Source organism: Sceloporus occidentalis, unplaced genomic scaffold, assembly GCF_023333645.1.
Source record: "Sceloporus occidentalis isolate IW3139 unplaced genomic scaffold, rSceOcc1.0.p SCAF_5, whole genome shotgun sequence".
NCBI lineage: Eukaryota > Metazoa > Chordata > Lepidosauria > Squamata > Phrynosomatidae > Sceloporus > Sceloporus occidentalis.
In genome coordinates, this window is record NW_028316985.1 from 167226512 (window position 1) to 167248625 (window position 22114).

Consider the following 22114-nt stretch of genomic DNA (forward strand, 5'->3'; position numbering starts at 1 on the left):
AAGAAAGCATGCTTCTTTGTGACATTGTACATAGATAATGTCTGCAGCACTGACCATGGGCAAAGCTGAATTAGAGGCTTTCCTGGGCAGGGATAGAACTTTGGGTCTGAAGCTATCATAGCTCTGGAAATCCATATGCTGTCTTGTACCAATTAACTTCAGTAGCTCTTTCCTTTCCTCACCTCTTTTAACTCTGGCCACTGATTCCTCCTTTTCCTCTCAGCAGTCTTTGCAACAGATGCTTCCTCATCTACAGATCTTGGATAGTTCTTTGCTAGATCCTCACCTGTTTTTTCTTCATTTTTTTCCTTTGGTTTCTTGGCCCTACTAGCTGTGTGACCTGCTTCTGTCCTCATTACTTTTACCACCTGCCTCTGTAGAGATCGAGACTTTCCTTTTTCACTGAGACCCTGTGACCCTGCAGCAGGGGATGGAGCTCTGTGAGCATGATTCTGTAATATTTGTATATGTCGTTTTGCTAGAAGCAATATGAAAGTACAAGGAACTCTTAAGCAGCACTTAGACTGAGACAAAATAATATTGAAAAGGGCTTGCATGTTACATTAAAAGCATTTTGGTAATTATAGTTGGCTATTTCAACATGCTTCTTTGAGCTTCATACATTTTAGCAATGCAGCCAATAGCTGGTGCCTGCAAAAAAGAAAGAGCCTTATTAGTGATATAAAATGCTGAGGGTAGTGATCACTGAAGAGGACCACCACTTACTGAAGCTGGTTGCTCTGTGAAAGCAGAGTAGCCAGCTTCAGTAAGCAGTTAGTGGCTGTAATCGCTATCCCTCCCCCTGGAGACTGTGTATTGAGAGGAATAGGGAACAGTGACCTTTGCTGTAACATCCTCCTAAACTGCGTCTAGGCACACACAAGACCCAGCCTCCCCACCACACAATGCCTATTTTCCACTTTGGGTCTCACTTTGAGAGAAAGGCAGGATAAAAATAAATAAACAAATAAACAAATAATAAAAATAATATTTCATTCCCTGCCATGTGGTCTGATGTTGAAGAGGATGATGAAAAATTATTCGAAGCATCTCCCCTCTTTGGTGTATGAGCAAATTAGCACCTGATGTTGGAGCCCTCCTTGAGAATCTGTCACTTTCTTTGGTGGGATATGCCCCACTGTTTAAAAACCTAGGCTGTAGAGTGTTAGATGGTGTGAAGATCTGTTGGATCACACCTGTTTTCTATCCTCCCCCCCAGCTATTTACCTCTATGCACCAGAAATACATGGGTGGATGAGAGGGGTTTGAACAACATGGTGGCTCTTTTCTGAAAGGGAATTCTCAGAAGCCCTGCCATCCATGTGCTGATGCAGCAGCAGGGCTTGTTGCATGCTTTTAAGAATTGTGAAACATGTAAGTCTGCTTACTACCCTTCTGGTTCAGCTCTCTAGAAGAGACTGAGAAGGTACTGTAACATTTGTGGAAAAAGGGCTCTGCAAATGGAATAATGAATATTTCTTTTGGTAAGCTTAGAAAGGAGAGAGAGGAAGATATTATCTCAGGTGTGCTAAGTTTTAAGAAAAAGTAAGAAATGGTCATTCTGACACTAAATAATGTAACCCCTCTTTCTTTGACCCCTTTAAGTATTTAGAAGACTTGGTTGAATGTGAGGGGCTTCAAGCTGGCCCACAAGGAATGGGGCTGCCTGGTAAACCATGGCAAAATAGTAGTACCTTGGACTAGTTTGTTTTATTTTTGTTGCTTCTGCTAAAGGTTTGCAAGTATTTTTTTAAGCACAAGAAGCTATAACATAAGGGTAGAATGCATGCTTTGCACACTGACCATTCCAGGGTCATTGTTTGATATTTGCAAAAATAATCAAACATAACTGCAAAGAGACGGGAATAAAGTCAAACAAGGAAGGATCTTTACGATTCCTATAATTATAATAGAATCATAGAATCATAGATAATATCTGTTAGCTCATTTTGTATGATAAAGAGTTAAGAGTGGGAGGGGAAAATGTTGTATTTTATTTAATATTGTTTATTATTTTCAAGTGAAAAATGTTAATTAAAAAAAGATCAGGTAGAAATTGACGAGAGAGATCTCTGTGTATTGGCTGTAGAGCCACTGTAAATCAGAGTACATATCCTGTGCTAAATAGATATATCTGACCCTACATAATTGAACTTCCTTTTATGATTTTAACAGTTTTCATGTTTCCAATTTGTTAAGGATATTAGGCATTTTAAACTAATATGCTAACAGCTAGCATTTACACATTTCTCAAAAATATATCAAGTCCATATGATCACTGATTATCTTCTCAATGAATCATACAATATTTATTTTCATTCTAAATGGCACCATGAATATGGAAAACCACAATTATTCCACTTGTAATTGTAGTTATTTTACCAAGTGCTTGTGTATACTGTATATCAATGTAAAGCTACTTTCAGCAATTTCCCCCTTTGCTGCTATATTTAAGAATGACATTTTGTTTTCATGGCATTTTGCTTCATCAGGAGATCATCAATCAGAAAACAGTAATGTAGAGTTAACAGTTACCTAGAATATGAAATAAACAGGACAGCATTTTTTATAGGATTTTTCAATCAGTGCATTAGGGGGCAGCAAACTCATTATATTGAGCTACTTGATTTTCTCAATATGTAATGCATTATGTAGTTAAGTTAGCTTACCCTTTTATATATAAGGAACAGGAGAAACTCAAATATCCAGAATTTCTTGAAAGATTAAGAATCTCTTACCTTGCACCTGAAAAGTCAAAGATTTTTCATGAGATGTATCACCTTTTCCTTGTATTTATGAACAGTACTTAGTAAACAGAAAAAAAAATAGATTTTAAAAATTTAAATATTATTTTGTGAAGGTAGAGTATCTTTGTTGATATGCCTTTTATGCGGCTTTCGGCTTAGAGGCGCACACGCCATGCTGTGCCGCATGCACGAGCCCCATTATCTTCAACGGGGCTCGAGCATACGTGCTATTTGCTTTACGCATGGGGTGTGTGTGTGTGGAACGGATCCCTGCTTAAAGCAAGGGCGCACTGTATCCGTTTATCTTGGGGGGAGGTGTTAAACAGTGACTAATAATATTTATGCATTTATTTGTTTACTTATATTTCACCTTTCTGCTAAAAATGTCTCTGAAGGCATCTGATAATAGTAAAATTCAGTTTAAAATGCAGTTTATACTGTATATACACATGTATAAGTCTAGAAAATTAGGGTAAAAATTGAGCCAAAGAAACTGAGTCTACTTATCCATGGGTCAATGTAAGTACTGTATTTTAATTTATACACACACACACACACACACGGTGAAAGACAAGAGTTTAATCTGCCCTGGAAGCACTGATCCCCTTCTACTCTCATCTATGCAGCCTTTAGTATGAGCACAAATAGTTATATCTGCTGGAATGTTTGGCATTATTTTTATTTGCTTCGTCCTTTACACCCATTACATGCCCCAAGTTTTACCTTTGACTTATTCAAGTGTCATATCAAAATCCATAAATATGGCCCCAAAACCTGCCCTCGACTTATATATGAGGTCGACTTATAGTCGAATATGTAAGGTAATTAAAAATCACAGTGAAAGACACTCAGATGAAAAAAGAATTCCCATCAGCAATAGCACTGCTAAAAGAAGAAATAAATGTCGAAATAAAAAGCTCTTTGCTTACTGGCAGAAGGACAACGGGTCAGGAGTGGAAGGCGAGTCTATAATCCCTAAGCAAAGATTCCAGAGCTTGTAAAACACTTTATTCCAGACATGTTAATACAAGAAAACATTGGTTGGTATCCTGTTATTGGCATAGAAAGATATAAATTAATCTGTATATAATCACTGTAAATGCTGATATTCCCTTCCTCCACAGTGACCAAAGCCACCCTACCAAGTTCCTGAAGCCTCCTTGACCATTTTGTGACATGGATAGTGAGTATTTATGTAGAAGTATCTGGCTATGTCCCTCTAGCAAGATGTGGGATGCTAACATCAGCTGTTGAGACCTCTGGAAGACCCAGTGGATCTCAGTGGATGTTGTAATTGCTTCCCATCTGGTCACAGGAACATAGCCAGGTGCTTTTGTGACCCCCCCACTCTCTACCTGGCATGGAATCGCTTGGGGGGGAGGGTCTTCAGCAGCGCTACAGTAGGTGTACATGTAGAACTACTGTGCTATATTGAGCAGCTATAGTATGTAAAACAGTAAACAGTGTTTAAGCTAATTAAGACTGGATTTTGGTGCACTGGCACCTCTCTGTTATTCACTGGCAAAAATGAACATCAGCAATGTGAGAGGGGCTCTGACACAGCAGAGACCCCTGCTACATCTTGGGAGGCTATATAGTGGTAGCAGATAGAAAGAGCTGCTGGATCAAAAAGCACTTTGTATTGACCGGAATAAAACCCATTCTGTCAATCACAATCATGCTTGGCAGCTAAGCTAACCTGGAGTTGGCATAGTGAAAAATACACCTCCACCCTCATGCCTTCAGTTCTTGCTTGAGTCATCAGGATCAATAATGTGGCTGTGGAGCCACTGTTCCACTTTTGCTTTGGCCTCACTCTGGATTGCTCTGTAAACAATAAACAAAAAACAAATTCAGGAAAGGGAACTTAGAAAAATAGCTAGAAAGAGAATCTATGAAATAAAATAATAATAATAATAAAACTTTTATTTGTATACCGCCTTTCCTCCAGATCAAAGCAGTTCACATATCATAACTATAACATATGAAACCCTTGAAAACTATAAAATAATTTTTCTCCTGAATGTATAATACCAGCAAAGACTGGGAGGAGTGATCTTTGTTATCTTTTACTACCAATGGAATCAACTATGTGAAAAATATATATGAAGGATTATAAAATAATACTAATATTCTAACAGGACGTTCCTGTACATGTCTACTTAAAAGTAATTCCCATTGTCTTCACCAGGGCTTTCTTCCAGGTAAGTTTGTGTAGAAATGTTGGCTATGTTAGCACATCTGACATCCCTATGTTGTAGATGGGGTTTCATATTTTCATATCTGGAGTCAGAGATGTTTTAATAGGTCACAATGACATTTGAAACACTGGGAAGTGTCCCATGGAAAAGGAACGTTGAGCCAAAGACATATGGGTAGGCTCTAGGTAATACCAAAATAAAGATTAAAGGGGTTTCCTCATCACTCTGTCCTTCTCCAGGCTCTATGGATATTCTCTTGCTATGGAGACAAAGATCCCATTGCATTAAAGCTAGTAAGACAGTATCTCTGTGGACTTGGTATCCGTGAATTTAAGCATCCATGGACAACACGCCCGTTGTCTCCACTAGCATGTGCATGTGGCTGTGCCACCATTAGGGACAGCCCTTGTTGTCCCTAATGGTGGCACAGCTGTGTGCATGCCCTGATACTAGGGACAATGGAGACAGTAGTGCCATTGGGGACCATGGGACTTGAGGTGCTGCAGATTTTGATATCCATGGGAATGGGGGTCTGGAATGGATCCCTCGTGGATACTGAGGTCCCACTGTACTTTCCTCAGTAACGCAAAGCTAATAATGTTGATACAACATAGTGGTATGTCTGTTTAACCTTTTTCTGTATTGAGGACATCAGGACAAATGTGTTCTGCTGCATCTTGAGATTTTAGATGTTAGAGTTGCTGATTCCAGATTGTGACAGTAGCAACACAGAAAAATACTTTGCATAACAGGAAAAATGAACCCCATTCCCAAATAAAACTGCTGTAGCTGCAGTCAGGATTCAGAAGACAAGAACTGTTTTGTTTTCCTTGCCATGCGTTTTAAGAGCTCACAGCAAAGGGAGGAAATATGCTTGTGAGATGAGACTGATTTAAACTAAAATCCCCTAAATATAATCTTATCCAGAGTATCAAATTTATCTCTGATGGCTGGATGATTGTTTAAAGAGGGAATGACAGAAGTGCATACACAAACCAACTAAACAGTGTGGCTTATGTTTACTAGTGTTAGCAAGATGGTTAGAAACCTGTTTCAGTTGAAATTGATAACGTTATATTGATTAAAATCGGAACAAAATCCCCACAATTGTTGTTCTTAAAGGCCTTTATTTTTTTGTAAAATATATATGTTTGTAGTTTTAATAACAATTATACAAAGTGCCTTGCAGCTGAATGTCTTCCATCAAGACATTTAACAGCTATGCGTCGTTTTTATACACTCATTCTGAAAAGTGATAAATGCATCTTTCCTCTTGAGACATTATGGGATGTAATCCCAAATCTGTGCATTTCACCTTATGTATTCATACTAAGAGCTGACACTGATAGATTAGGTAATGTTGGGACCATGCTGGGAACTACCTATGCACTGTAGCACTGAAAGACAGTCCATTAGTGCTAGAATTAATGCACTCTGGGACTTTTAATTCTTCATGGAATCTATTTCCATATTTAATTACGGGAAAGTCATAGAAAAAAAGTTCTAAAGCACCTTCATCCATTTTTATTGTCAACGGGAGTGGCGATTAGTAATTTTTCAAGTTATATTGCAGTGTTCACTTAAAATAATGCACCTCCTTGCTGAGTTTGCTTCAATTAAACCATATTTTATTTGCTAATGACATAGCAAGTTGACAGCGACCTTGAAGTTGGTATTGTCAACACTTCTTGGCAAAAAGAGCATGGTGATTTAGAGTTAAGAGTGCATCAATTTTTTCTTCAGTCTCTGTGTTTTTAAAAGGCTTTTTAATTCCGTTATGGATGGGGTAGTTTACCTGAGTAATGCACAGGTTAGTGAGTTAAGTAGCAGTCAATTTATATTATTTTTAATGCGCTTAAGCAGTAGATGGGAAAGGGAATAATTTTATTCAAGTTTATTGAGTTTGACGTAGAATAGCCTGTAGTTGGAGCACCTTTTAAAATTGCTTTCAGAGCTGAATCAGTAAAATGCTTTTTGTAAATGTCAAAGATGTATTGATTATAAAGCTCTTTCATGGATACTTATAAATATTTTGCTATTGGATTTAGGTTTTGTAATGAAACAAATGCATATTTTGCTGTTCTTTAGTGGTCTGCCAAGGGAAAAAGTCTGTAGAATCGGTGCTTTTAAAGAGACCTTCTCTGTGCACAAACCTTGTGTAGCTGTTGTGTGTAATCAGCAAAAGGAGGATTAAATACAGAAAAATTTGAGGTAGCTTGGTATCGGTTTATTATGTATGTTCAAGGAAATATTGGAACTATAGGTCCACCACCATCTGCCAAAGGACTGGACTGTTGTTTTTAAACCAAGGCTTACAATAACCATAATCTGGTCCTAGGTTTGGAATTCTGATTCTGATTATTATTATACTTTATTTATATAGTGCTATAGATTTACACAGTGCTGTACATACAAACAATATTACAGACCAATTTCAATTAAGAGAGTAGGGGGTGGATGGATGGATGAATCGTTGCTGATATTTTGTTACATTATATGACATAGTGAGATAGGATATGATTTTTTGGATAAAAGAAGAAAAAAAATCATATTTTTTGTCAAAAGCTACAACATTGCCATGTAGCAATATCAGAAACACTGAAGAAAACAATTTATGGATATTTCTGACTTTTGATCATGCATGATTTACATCAGATACAACAGATGCATTTAGAAGATTAATATTTCCAATAAAACTAGTGAAGACACTTTCTACAAACGGAGCTGCAAAAGGAGACAAAAGATAGAAGTATGCATATGACATTGCCTGAATTGCAGCATAAACTGATATAGAGGCCTACCATTTCTTTATGAAACAAAAATATCAGTCTTAAGGAGTACTATGAGTAAATATTTAGGCTTAAATCCAGTTGCTAATCCTAGTAAGGGGTAGACTCTTGAATCAGTGGAAACTGGGTAAATCAGTAGATAAATTCCATTGGTCTTCTCTAAGGAGAACTAACAACTGGATTTATTTATTTATACAAAAAGCATATCCTGCTCTTATAGTTTCTACATAACTCTTGGGGTGTCTCAAATAACTGAAAAGAAATAAATTAGAATAAAATTTCCAAAATCACAAAATACAACAAAAACAGGGTATGTAAATATACAGTAATATGTGAAATAGTATGTGTTCCATATTTCAGATCTATTTTATCATTTTGGTACATGATATTCCTTGTCTCCATAAGCAAATATGTTGTTCATATATGATTAAACAGCATGTTCAGATTTTTCTCAAATCAATTTATTATTTGTTTGTTGTTATGTCCTAATAAATTAAATGTTGAATTCACTTTGCTCTCATGGAATGGAGTGAATATTGAAAATTGATTGGATGAATTCAGTAATAAAAATAAAGAAAATTAGATTAATATATTAAGAATAACTTTACATAAGAAAGTATGAGTCCTAAAATATGCTGCATTTTAAATAAAAGTAGGAGGTGTTTATAATTCACCATCATCTGACATTTGCTAAATAAATTATATTAAAATATACTTTAAGTCAGTCATAATTTTGAAGTCATGTGCCTTTAAAACCAAGCTTGATATTTGTCAAATTCCAGGTAATGTCAGATAGAAGAATTAAGCAAAATTGATGGAAGGCTGTCATGGTAACATTGCCCAAGGTTCAGTAAAGCAGGAATACTTATATTTTCTCTGTATATGGAAGCAGAACGCTGTAGGATTTATAGCACATAAAAAACATTTATTAATTAAAATTTGTGGCTCTGGTTATCTTTAAATATATTTGTTATGAATAATTCTTTAGAAACTTTGTAAAATAATTCCTTGTAGAAACCACTGGATGGTGCTCTAATCCCATTACTGTGAAATATTAGATTTAGTGGCCAGTAGAATTTACAGTTTTGACAGAAGGATATTGTAGGTCACTTTATTTGTAACACTTTCCATACAATATGTCTTCTTATATTCACTGTAGAATAAGGTTTTGTACACAAAGACATGGCTTTTCTTCCTCCTCCTAAATCATGAAAACAAATATGATAAGTTTATTGTCTCAGATTACATTCCATTTGTTATGAGGTTTATAACTCTCAGGTTCTTTTGTTGTTGTTGTTGTTACAACTACTGTTTTTACTGTTGAAATAAGATTTCCTCTTCTGGACCAGAACACTGTTTTTTAATGTCATAAGCCACTGTGACTCCCAGATTTGCGAAAAGGGTGGGGTATAAATAAATATAATCACCACCACCACCACCACCACCCTGGATTCAACTTGGAATTGGTTTAAGTTGTATTTCTACCCCTGTTTAGAATTGCTGGAATGTCAATGGTTTGTACAACCAGTGGATCTCAATAAAGTTGAATTTGATATGAGAATTCGTACAACTTCAAGAGATATAGACAGTATCTAACATTTACCCTAGTAAGGGGCTGAACAGACTGCCCCCACGGGGCAGCCTGCAGCTGCCTCATTCTTCGCCAGATCAGGGCCATGGCAACTACAGGCAGTGGCCCCGATCTGGCCTTTCCATGGCACAAAGTGGAGCTGCAAAAAGTGGCTTCTTTTTGTGCCATGGAAACGGTGCCATAATTTCTTGTGCCACAGCTTTTTAGTGCTCCTTTGATGCTGTGTCATCTGAATGCAACACCAGAAAAGCACTGTGATGCCACCTGCTGTGTGGTGGGGTGCGCAGTGTCACACCGGCATGGGGTGGAGGTGGGGCGTGCATCATGCGGATGCCATGCCCCCACTCTGCACCCATGCTGGCCTTTGATGCCATTCTGTACAGCCCCTTAGTCACTGTAAATGAACCTGTGGGACTTCTTTCTGAAGTTTATTTATTTATTTATTTATTTATTTATTATTTAGAGAACCATATATACTCGACTGTGAGTCGACCTCATGTATAAGTCGAGGGCAGGTTTTGTGGTCAAAGGCTGGATGAATGAGATTGTAGATGGGAGTAATTTCTTCCAGCGCATATTGCAGTCTTGCCTTTCACAAGGGGATGGTTCCTTTTTTATAAGAGTTTAAAATATCACATTGACTCATGAATTAGTCAAGTAAGGTTTTTTTGCTCAATTTTTTAATTAAAAATTCTAGACTGATATATGTGTATATACAGTATTTATACTCCACCCTTCAGCCAAAAAGGCACCCAGGATAGCTTACAAATCATTAATTTGGCAGTTGCCATTCCTTAGGCTTACCGTCTAAATGAGATATGACACATGAGAAAAAGAGAATGGCAGTGGAGAGGGGATGAAGTACAGAACGAACACAATTGGAACATGAAGCGAGGGTCCCTCATCAGCTGCTGGGACAGAGGCACAATGGAGTGTTGCCTGGCTGCTTTTCTGTTCCTTAGAGACCAGAGCTGTGACAATTGAAAATGGAAGTAAATTTTTGTATTTTGTGTTTGTGAATAAAATTTTGTGCATGGCATAGAACTTCTTAGAGCTGAGCTATTCTTGTAATCTGAATAGCAATCAAACAAAGAAATAAATATTTAATCAAAGGGAGCCTTGGCTGTAGAATTTTGCTTAGCTGTTTTAAAGAAAGTCTGATTTTCAAAACTATACACTACTTACCTTTTTTCCTTTTAGAATGAAACTTATCCTACGATGAAGTATAAAGGAGTGCATTTTGGCAATTTGACAGAAAAGCGACATGAATTTAAGGCACACGAAGGCCCTGGACCTGGAGATTATGATGTAATTCCGTATGTAATTCTGTCACTGCTTGGTATTAAAATTTGCATTTCTCACAAACATTATTCTCTAGCTTGGGTGTTATGATAAATCATGGCAACAAGCTGCAGCAGGTTACAGGACTACATGCTTTCCACAGAAAGAACAGGAACATTTGATCAACCACAGTTTGTCATCTCATCTCATCACAAGACCTTTGATCTTAATTGTATTTTGTTTGAAACAAGAAAACTTCAAACTATTGGCTGTGAATTTTGCTTGTTTCAAACAAACCACAGTTAAAATTGGACATAGGATTTGTTTTTTGCTCTGGAGAAGAAACAACCTGCAGTCAATCAAAATTATTTCAAAAATACAAATAAAGCTTCCAATATTTTCGTGTCCATAAAGTAAGGGGACGGGTCAAATGTGTGTGTCTGAGAGAGAGAGAATGAGAAAGAGAGAGAAAGAGAGAAAGATAGATTAAACGTCTTTTGGCTCATCCCCATTACAATAATTAGACATTTATTGTGATGTCTGAACAAAGTTTTTGTGTCATACTTACATTATACTCGTTCAATTGGCTGTTTGGTAGGATGTTCTGAGAAATGTCTCTCAAATCTGCCTCAAATACAGAGGACTCTGAAATGAAGCCAGGGCAGTCCAAACAGGAATGGAGGGGGGAGGGTCACCCCATCCAATAATAATAATAATAATAATATAATTTATTTATGTTTCGCCTTTTCCCGAAGGAATCAAGGCAGATTACAAAACAGAATCAATATAATACAAAACAAAATATTACAATAATACATTAGGCTATCCCCTTACACTTTGCCATCATTACATAACAGTAAAAATAATAATAATATCAGTAGGATAGTTATACAAAAGGTTAACTATACGTGATACAGAATACAGATTATGTAATATAGCATAATAATCAAAGCATAACATGACATACTAATCTAAAGGACCTCAACTCCCTCCAGACAGCAAAACAGCAATTAGATTCAAATTACATGCCTGAAATAGTTAAACTACCATATTTTATGGCGTATAAGGCGACTGGGCATATAACACGACCTCCAAGTTGCATGCAGGCAGTGTCCGTGGCCTCCTATAGGCCAAATTAAGGGGGTCTGGCGCCCACATGCACCGGCTTGAGGGGGCCTCTGTGGAGGTCTGGAAGGCAGGTGTCAGAAGTTGCAATAGGGTCTCCCGCAGTCCAGCACGCCGCGGAAGCTGCAAGAGCCACTGGAGGAGCGGAGTATCCCGGGTGGCGGTGGCGGCGAGGCATAAAGGGACGGCTCTTTCTCTCAGCCCGACCATCCCTCTCCCTTTGGACCGGCTCTGGAGCCACTTCTCCGCCACCTTTTCCAGCAATGGCGGAGAGAGAGAACCCGGCCGTGGTGCTTTCTGGGATAGGAACCTGCAAGGATCCCGGAGACAGAGAGGTGGCTACACCATTCACCTGTCTCTGTGGAGGCCGTCAAACACAACCCGGAGTATAAGATGGGGGTAAAAAGTCATCTTATACACCGGAAAATACGGTAGTTATAAATCAGATGAAGATCCTCCAGGTGTTCCAGGAGGCGTTTGGAGCCAGCATTTAAGTCTTCTGCCAATCTCCTACGCTGTCTCCTCAGGGCTGGTGCTGCCAGGTGTTCCCGGAGATGTTGAGCTGGCATTTCAATCCTCCGCCGCTCTCCTCCACCGTTCTCCTTAGGGCTGGGGCCGTCAGGATGTTCTTCTTGTTTCAATTTTGACTTGCCAGTGAAATAAATGAGGCCGTTATTACTCATCCATACCCACACCCATTCCTGCCCTAAACATTCCCTAGCCCTGGGAATACACAAAGCAGCTTAAGAAAAGTAAAAGCTCATATGAGAAAAAAAATTAAAATAATAAATAATAATAATAATAATAAATTAAAATGCAATTAAGCTATTGATAGTTTTAAAAGAAATTTAAAAATACACCCATTAAAAAGCAAGAAATAAGAACAGTATAGGACACTTTTAAAAAGCCTTTCTCAAAAAGACTGTTTTATCAAGAGAAGGGACAGTATGGAGAGAGTCAATCTAGCCTCTAGTCTAGATGGGAGAAGCCACAGAGAAGGTCCATCTCAGCATTTCCATCAGAGGGTATCTATGAGGGTGATGGGAAGGAGAGGAATTAAAGCACACATTATATTAATTGATATTAAATGATAGTAAAGTACACATGGTATTATGAGGCAAAGGCCCGAAACACACGGGCCAAAAGTTCTGGCTTTAGGCTGTGTTGGGGGTGTGGTGTTTAGATAACACACACCCTGAATGCAGCCAGAAGCTGCTCCAACATGTGCCATCCCAGAAGAACTGGGAAGAATCCGCTCTTTCCAGCGGTCTGGTTCAGGACTGCAGTGGCGGCCTGGATTGGGACCGGGTGTATGTGGTCGCTACGGTCTTGGATCTGAATGAGGCTGCTCCATCCGAACCGCCTGTTTCACCCTAGAGATTATGGGCCAAGCCCCCCTGGTCTCCTCACATAGGGGCCAATAAAGCGCTCCTTCCCTGCAGCAGTATTCATTGTGTGGCATGGGAATAATTTATTGACCAACCATGAAATAATGAGACCAAACACAGTATTTGCAATTAAACAAGGGCCATCTTTATTGACCTAAAGCCTTGTTAAATGTTTGAGACTTGGATCTGAGCAAATGAAGTGGGGAGCAACCTGATGTGGGTTTAGCAGAGACACAGCATGTCAACCTATGATAGCTCTCCAGCCATCCTTGGGCAAAACACCAGACTCCAATGAAAAGAGATTGTGAAGTTGAAGGCTTTCAAGGCCAGTGTCTATAGTTTTCTGTGGTTTTTCCAGGCTATGTGGCCATGTTCTAGAAGACTTTATTCCTGGTGTTTCACCTGCATAATTAAATAGACACACATCTACCTCTCATATCCTCCCACCCTGAGGCCTTGCCATTCAACATCAGACCAACATACAAATTCACATGTAAATCACTTCCTACCACCCAAGGGTCACACAAGTATATATACATATACACATAAATACTGTACATACATAGATACACCCCACACACTTCCATGCCACTACCCTCTGAAGATGCCAGCCACAGATGCAGGTGAAACATCAGGAATAAATTCTGCTAGAATGCGGCCACATAGCCTGGAAAACCCACAGAAAACTGCAAAACAGATTGGCTGTCATCTCAGATGGTCATTTTTTGAAAGACCAACTTGGGGGGGGGGGCTCCTTCCCAAGCCCCACAATTTTATGAGAGAGTAAGCCCACAGATTAGCCCCAAGGGCATACTCTTTCCCCAGACCCCCAGTATTGCAGCCCGTGGACACAGTTCCAGAGACCAACCCTCCAACACAAAGGAGTGCCAAGGTATACACCAATCTCATATCTTCTCCTTTTAAATCGCCCCCCCCCTCTTGTCCCCTACATATGATCTTGCTTGGCCCATAGGACCAAGCCCCCCTAGTCTCCTCTCATGGAGGCCAAAAAAGTGCCCCTCCCCACAGTGCTGTTCATCGCATGGCTTGGGTACCAAATCTCCAAAGTGGACTGACTCATTTCTTGCTGAGAGGAAAATGACTAAGGGGATGGATGACAGGTTAAAATGAAGAGTGAAGTTGGGTTTAGCGCCCCCTTCCTCAATGCCCTTTTGTTTGTTTGTGTAAGGATTTACCTTATTCAACTATCTCAGCATTTATTTTAATTTAATCCTTTTCTAGTTTGCTGTAAAAAGGAAACCTGGGGATGAATATTGGATTGGACAGTTGGAGATTATGATTTTTTGGGGATGTTTTCCCAATAAATTCTGCATTTATGTAAATAAATGGGAGTTCTAGCTTAGCAACTGAAAATACTAAACTTTTAAATGTTAAGAAACAATATCCTATCTCAAAAAATATCATTTTCTTGATTAGAAAGGTTTGTTGTTCTGGACATTTGAGGCATTATGTTCTATGTATAATTTTTTACAGCTTCTTGAATCTACTCTGTATCAACAGTGGTTTTATTGCACTTCACCTATGGCAAGAAAACTTAGATATGAAAAAAATTGTTTGAATTTATAGTATGGCAGAACATAAGTTTAGACTGTCCTGTTGGTGAGCAAACTAGCTTTTCATTTGTTACCACAAAGAACAGCTGTTTATAATACTACTCAGGGGACAAGGGAAGCAGGTAGAGCCTCTAATGTGGATATTTAAGTACTCAGGCATTTAGAACAGTTGACTCATAAATCTCTCATATTTTTTAAAGGGAAAATGTGGTGCATTATGAAAATGTTAACATCAGGAGGGAAGACCAGAAAAAATATGACCTTTGTGTTCCACGCTATCATGAAGTAATAGTATTGCAGGAAGAAAAGAAGGTAATGTCAATTCAACACAGTCTTTCATAGTAATTTTAAAAAGTATGATGAGACCAAAACTTTGACATCTGAAGCAGTATATACATATACAAAAGGTAGTGGAATTTTATAGGAAAAATTTGATGGCATGCACATACACAGAAGAACGATGGTAGATTGCATGCACAATGCTTTCTATCCTTCCTTGTTGAATACAGTTTGGCACTTGAAAAGTATCCATATTAGTTTGTCCAGTGGAAACTATCACTCAATTTCTTCTTGTCTCGAAGATGTATTAATATTCCATCAACACTAATTATGTTTCATGACTCTAAAACTAGGGTATACTGGCCATATTTCAAGGGCCTTCAAAACCACAGTTTTAATTTGCTACATCAATTAAGAATGCTTAGGTGGTTTATTACAGTGAACCTTCTGTATTGGTGGGCTGGCGATCTGACGATTTGACCACCCCATATTGTTCAATGGCAGCTTGTGCACATGGACATGCTGATATGTCTGCATGCACATTACCACCATGTAATAATATGAGGCTTGAGCATCTGTATTTTTGCAATTCACAGGAGGTCCTGGAACTGGGTGGGAAGGACTGACTGTATTCCAAAAATATATTTCTCGTGGCTTCATTGTGAAAAGGAATGTTTAGAAATCCAGATTCTTTAACACTACACATGGTTTGCAGCATATCATAATTATGAAAATAAATGTTTTTACTCATAATATATTTATAAGTCAGTGGAGTGGATTGAGACATAGCCATGTTTAGCGTTAATCCATTGAAATCAATGGGCATATTAAATTAACAAATTTAAATTCTGGTGGTAGAATTCAAAGATATAGCCATGTTAGTCTGTTGAATTAGTATGTAGAGAGATCTTGTAGCACCATTGAAATAACTGAAAGAAAGAATTTGGCAGCATGAGCTTTAGTAGACTGAAGTAGACTGAAGTCTACAAAAGCTCATGCTGCCAAATTCTTTCTTTCAGTTAGTCTCAAAGGTACTACAAGATCTCTCTACATTAAATTCGGGTTGTTTCAGTGGGTATGATCAATGCGTGACTAAGGAGATTATCACATGGGAGGCAAGCATTCTCCTCCCATCATTAAAGAGTTTTATTTGTGTGATTGAGGGGAAGATTATCGCAGGATAATCGCGCAAACAAAATGATTTAATGAAGGGAGGAGTTTCCATTAATACTCAATTATGTGTCCATTATTGTTTATCGACAGGATAAGAATGGGATAAATGCATGGGGGTGTGATAATCTTCCTTCCGATGGTGGAAATGAAACGATTTAATGACGGAAGGAGGATGCTTGCCTCCTCCTTGGGATAATCTCCTAAATCTGAATGACACTAAGTATGTCACAGGCCTAGTGTTGTAGTTCCACTCTGCTTGTATGCTAGTTTATAGTAAGTATAAGTAAGATTCTTATAGTAAGAATCCTGTGCACTAGCAGCAGTACTGTAGAAAGCAAAAGGATACTTGGGAAACAAATCCTCCCCTTAGTGGCCCTAGTGGCTACACTTGCAGGGTTTCTGGATACTTGATCTCTACCCATTGGTAATACTGTAAACTCTATGATTCTATGACTGGTACTTTTCTTGCAAATTATCTAGTGGGATTTGTGTGGGAGGAATATCATTAAGTTGGGAAATAAAGCAATTGCTTTAGAGTTTGATTGTACAGGTATTTCTGATAAGCACTTATTTTAAATATGGGTTACCTTACTGGTGCATAGTTGGTGATTGGGGATAGGGTGTAATTAGGATATTCATTGTACACTATTGGCACAGTCATTTTGTTTAAGACAGAATTTCTTGTGAATCTAGTAAGATTATTTTGTAGACTTCAGGATCAGTAATAGTTTTATTTAACTGAGAAAAATGATTGGAAAGAGTAAGTACATCAGAGTGCAAGAGATGTTTTAATAAGACTGATGATTGTCTGTGCTACACATCTTAGATTTTTAAGCTTAAACCTTTTGTTCATCAATCAGTCAAAAGTGGCAGGTAGTGACCATTAGGAGGATTCATTAGCACCCTGCAGCATGTTTGTACAGGGTGACCCACATCTGTCTTCATTAGAAGTTTGCTAGTTGCCAGTAGTGAACAGATGGGTCATTATTGCCTACATTGCCCTTTGGGTGTACCTGGAGGACAGGCAAAGTCATCCTGAGCAGGACACACAGTGTTACCTCACAGAGAGCAAGCAACATATTTTGAATAATATTATTGCAGGAATTCTTTTTTCTTGTTGCTTACCTGCACGTCCTTGCTGGAAATAAATGTGCATTGATCAAAAATGTTCTTCTTTTTATGCGTTTAAAGTTTCTAGCAATTAATAATCTGGCAGTCAGAGGTTATATGTGACTCTTTTGCACATTAGAGGTTCTTTTTTCATTACTGAGTCAACTTTATTTTACTTAATGGGAGGATTTAAATAAAGTTTGTATTTTGCAAAACCTTAGTGAAGGCATTTTTTTTCCACCCCAAAGGGAGAGGGCAGAAAGAAATATGAGAACTTTAAGTTTAATGATCAAAGGTACCACTAATTCATAGAAGAAAATATCATAGTAATGTTTTCTTTTTCATCAAAAGTGAAAACATGGAATGTTAATAATAATAATTTGTTTTATTTATATACCGCTATTCCAAAGATCATAGCGGTGAACAGCAAGTAAGCTAATTAGCAAGTAAGTTACCCATTATAACCCTCTTGTATATAAAAGATATTTAAAAATAAAACCCCTAAAGATCATGGGTGTTTTAGAAGACTGTTTGAGGGGTTATGCAGATTAAGGATTGTGGCCAAAAGGTCATGCAGATTAAGGACTGCAGCCAAAAACTTGCAGAACTGGTTCTGCACAGCCAGTAGGGATTTAATGTTGTGTTCTTCAATTAGCTGGTTTCCCCTCACCTATTACATGGAAATAACTTTTGAAAGTGAGGTAGGGGCTGGAGCACGCCAGTGAGAAAGAGCAGCTCAAGTCCGCTCCAGAGTCTGAACCCTGCCGACCACATGGCCAGCTCCCAATGTGGGCTGTGCTCCTTGGGTTGGGGCTGACCGGCATTTCTAGGAGCTGGATTATTCTGGCTCCTTTGTGCTCTGGTCCAGCGGACCAGAGTGTGGCATTGGCACAGCTTCTGGCGGCTTTGACTTCTAATCGGCATACTGCCAAAGCAGCTGGAAGCCGCTTCATTTGACCCATTTGTTTTTTTTAATTGAACAAAAGAGAGAGCTACAGAAGTCCTCAAGCCATATATGGATGACTGAGTCATTTTACCAATTTGCCTTAGTTCTTTTGTGTAAATTGAAACGGAATATTTATCATTAGTTTGTCTCCAACATTGGAGATTATCACACGGGGTAAAGGAGAGATCGTTCCTGTCCTTACCCCATCCTTATTGTGTCATGCTTATCCCGTCCTTCTCCCATCAGTGGTCCCATCATTGTATTAACTGGAATTTTTGTTAATACACGGTGACAGGGCCATGCCACTTCAGTGATGGAGAAGGACGGGATAAATGTGACGTTGCCTGATAATCTTAGCATGATTGCCCAGCTCCACTAGGGCTAGCCTGAAGATAGAGCGCCCTCCCTCCATAAACTGTCATCTTTCGGCCTGGGAGGGAGTGAATAGGCTGGCCCAGCTCCATCAGGGCTAGACGGAAGAATAAGTGCCCTCCCTCCGGTCCATCTGCCTTGGTCCAGGCCTCAGAGGGAGAGAAGAACCACTGGACCTCATCCCCTTTCCCACCACCATTCCCTTCTCCTTTTGTGTCATGTCTTTTAGATTGTAAGCCTGAGGGCAGGGAACCATCTTATTAAAAATAATAATTGTAAGCCACTCTGATAGCCATTAGGGCTGAAGGGTGGGGTATAAATACCATAAATAAATAAATAAATAAATAAATAAATAAATAAATAAATTGTGCAATAAGAATGGCAGAAGGACAGATATCACAAGATAATTTTCACATGATCACATTTTAAGGATGGGATAAGGACGAGAGCATCCCTCCTTTACCCCATGTGATAATCTCCATTGTCCTGTTATCTGCAATGAACAAAAAATATAATTTTTGGAGAAATAATTGTGATATGTCAGAAGAATATGGTGAAAGAAACAAAGAGAAAGGGCTTTTGGGGCATGTTCAGCCAGTTGTTGTTGTGTGTCTTCAAGTCATTTGCAGCTTATGGGTGACCCTAAGGCAAAACCTATCATGGGATTTTCTTGGCAGAATTTGTTCAGAGGGGATTTGCCTTTTCCTTCCTCTGAGTCTGAGAGACCATGATTTGCCTATGGTTATCCAGTGGGTTTCCAGGCCTGAATGGGAAGTTGAACCCCAGTCTCCCAGAGTTGTAGTGCAATACTTAAGCAAATAAATCATGCCAGCTAGATATGCTTAAAATTGTTCAACCGTTTGGATTATTATTATTATTATTATTATTAACCTTTATTTATAAAGCACTGTAATGACTGTATGGTCTGAGGCAGGGATGGACTAATATGGCCTTCAAGATGATTTCAAGACCCACCAGCCCTAAAAAACATAGGCAGTGGTGTAGAGAGCTGGGAGTTGCATGTAACCTTATTTGGAGGGTACCCTCTGGAGCACTCTCTTAAGTTTCATGATGGAGGAAATGTAGGGAGATTAATGTAAGGTTATATCCAATGATACGTGAATGAACTTCACCTTTTGCAGTGGAACTTTCTCTTACTTTGTTGTTCTGTGCAGGCCTGTCCCCCAGTGCAAACTCAGATCTACTGTGGTTGGGGCTGCAAGGACGAGATATCAACTGAATTGACAGATTGACACTGTTCTTGTCTTTAATTGTCCCTTGTACTTTCTCTTTTGCATGACAAAGTTATTATTAAGGATTCTTATTTTCTAAAGGTTATGCCCATTATTTGAGATAAGTATGTTAGCTGAGTCATTGGTGCTTTCATTGTGACACTGAAAACTAATGAACAGTATTTTTGAAAGCCAGCATGGTGTAGTGGTGGAGCAATTTGAGTGTTGGGCTGACTCTGGAAACCAGAGTTTGATTCCTCTGCTTGGCCATGGAAGCTCACTGGGTGATCTTGGACAAGTCACATACATGCAGCCCCAGAAAACCCCATGATAGATTCTTCTTTGTGTCACCATAAGTTGAAAATGACTTGAAGGCACACAACAACAACAACAACAAATTTTCCATTTACCAAATTTTTCATTTACCTTGTAAATTAAAAAAAGCAAAATGATTTGTTATCTTAACAAATCTTGAAACTTTTAAACAAGGGGAGAAAGCTTTAAAAAAGATTGTTTTACCATCTAGCTAAGTTGTACAGCTGAGTGTAGGAATGGGTTTTCTTAATGTACCTGTTAAAGTTATGGTGACATTTAGAGCTATTGCTGGCATTTGCAACTTTTATACCTAATGCCATCTTGTGTTATATTGTCAGCTGAGGACTGAGTAGTTTGAAATGGCAATATATGGGAAAACATATAAGCTTTGAATGCTCTTAACTGGTTATAATGTCAAAATCATGCATGACCACTCTGCATTTATCTCTGTCATTACTCCTCTCTTTGCTTGGGATTCAGTTAAAGTGCTGCTTTTAAAAATCATAATATTTAATACTTTACATTGGCACAAACATTATTTGGACTAACAATAAAGTACAATTTTAGGGATAAGATTTATCAAGCCAATAAGTGTTTAAAGAATGCTATGCAGAGAATATACACTTGGAGAAAATAAATGTGTACCTTCCCAGAAATAAAACTGATGCTGTACACTAACAGAATCTGTCTTTCTATAAATGCTGTCAATCCAGCTTTAAAGTTTCACTTTTCAGCTGTGTATGTCTTATTCACTGCCACATATATGTTATTGACTTCTCAGGCTTGAGCCATTTAAGACACTGTTTCAAGAGATTTAATTTCCATTGTTAACAATCCCTGAAGACTTCAGGGGCTTGATTCTTTCCCATGATGGCACAGTGCCTTTATATACAGAGGTCAGAATAGGTCATAAGAAATCCCCTTAATGTGGAGACACAAATATATCTGATGCAGGTCTCCTACATCCCCATTTAGCCAATTAATGTTCCAATTTTTAAAGTCAGAATAGAAGCTATAGGGTCCCCAATTAGGAGTGAGAAGATTAGTTAGTTCCTATCGAATTGAAATAAATTAAATTATGAAATAAGTTGCAAATTAGTTGACCAACTGAATGTGAAGAGTACTCACCAATAGTTGCTCTTTATCTTGGAATGAAATGACTAGTGGTATGCTTCAGGATTCTGTCCTGGACCCAAGGTTGTTAAATGATTTAACGATTTAAAAGATAGAATAAACGGCATGCTTAACAAATTTTCAGATGACACCAAATTGTGGGAGGGGTACCTAATACCCTGGAGGTGGAATAATGGACATTGGAATAAGAGGCATGCTTATCATATTTTCAGAAGACACCACATTAGGAGGTCTAACTAGTACCCAAGAGGACTAGATCAGAATTCAAAATGACCTTGACAGATTGGAGAGCTAGACATATTAGCAAAATGAATTTTAACAGGTATAAGTGGACTATATCTAGGAAGAAAAAATGAAATGCACAAATATCGGATGGATGGTACTTGGCTTGAAAGTAGAACATGAAAAATGATCTAGGGGTTTTAGAAGACCACAAATTAAACATGAGTCACCAGTCTTATGTTGTGGCCAAAAAAGCCAAAGCACCTCTGAGCTTCATCAACAGGAGTGTAGGGTCAATATCAAAGGATGTGTGTTGCTACTCAATTCTGCTTTGGTCACACCTGATCTACAATATTTTGTCCAGTTCTTGGTGGCACAGTTAAAGAAGGATATGAAAGCTGGAATGTGTCCTGAAAGGGCTGACCTTGATTCAAAACACTGCAGAATTAATCCAGTTTGAGATTTCTTTAAATGCCCAGGTTCAATGCTACAGAATTCTGGGAGTGGTAGTTTGTGAGACATTTAGTCTTCTCTGTCAGAGTGCTCTGGTGCCACAATAAACTACAGTTCCCAGGATTTCCTAGCACTGAGCCAGGGCAGTTAAAGCTGCAGTGTGTTTTGGACCTTAGATGATC

At 38.5% G+C, this 22114-nt stretch overlaps 1 protein-coding gene across 2 annotated transcripts in view; it reads left to right on the forward strand.

Annotated features, from left to right (window-relative positions):
- The window catches only part of STPG2 (sperm tail PG-rich repeat containing 2), a 261402-nt gene that overhangs the window by 19222 nt on the left and 220066 nt on the right, over positions 1 to 22114 (forward strand). For both annotated transcript variants that reach the window (XM_089526095.1, XM_089526096.1), the window contains exons 5-6: positions 10529 to 10644; positions 14897 to 15008. In XM_089526095.1, the coding sequence (XP_089382221.1) occupies positions 10529 to 10644; positions 14897 to 15008 (228 nt within the window). The remainder of the gene's footprint in view (positions 1 to 10528; positions 10645 to 14896; positions 15009 to 22114) is intronic.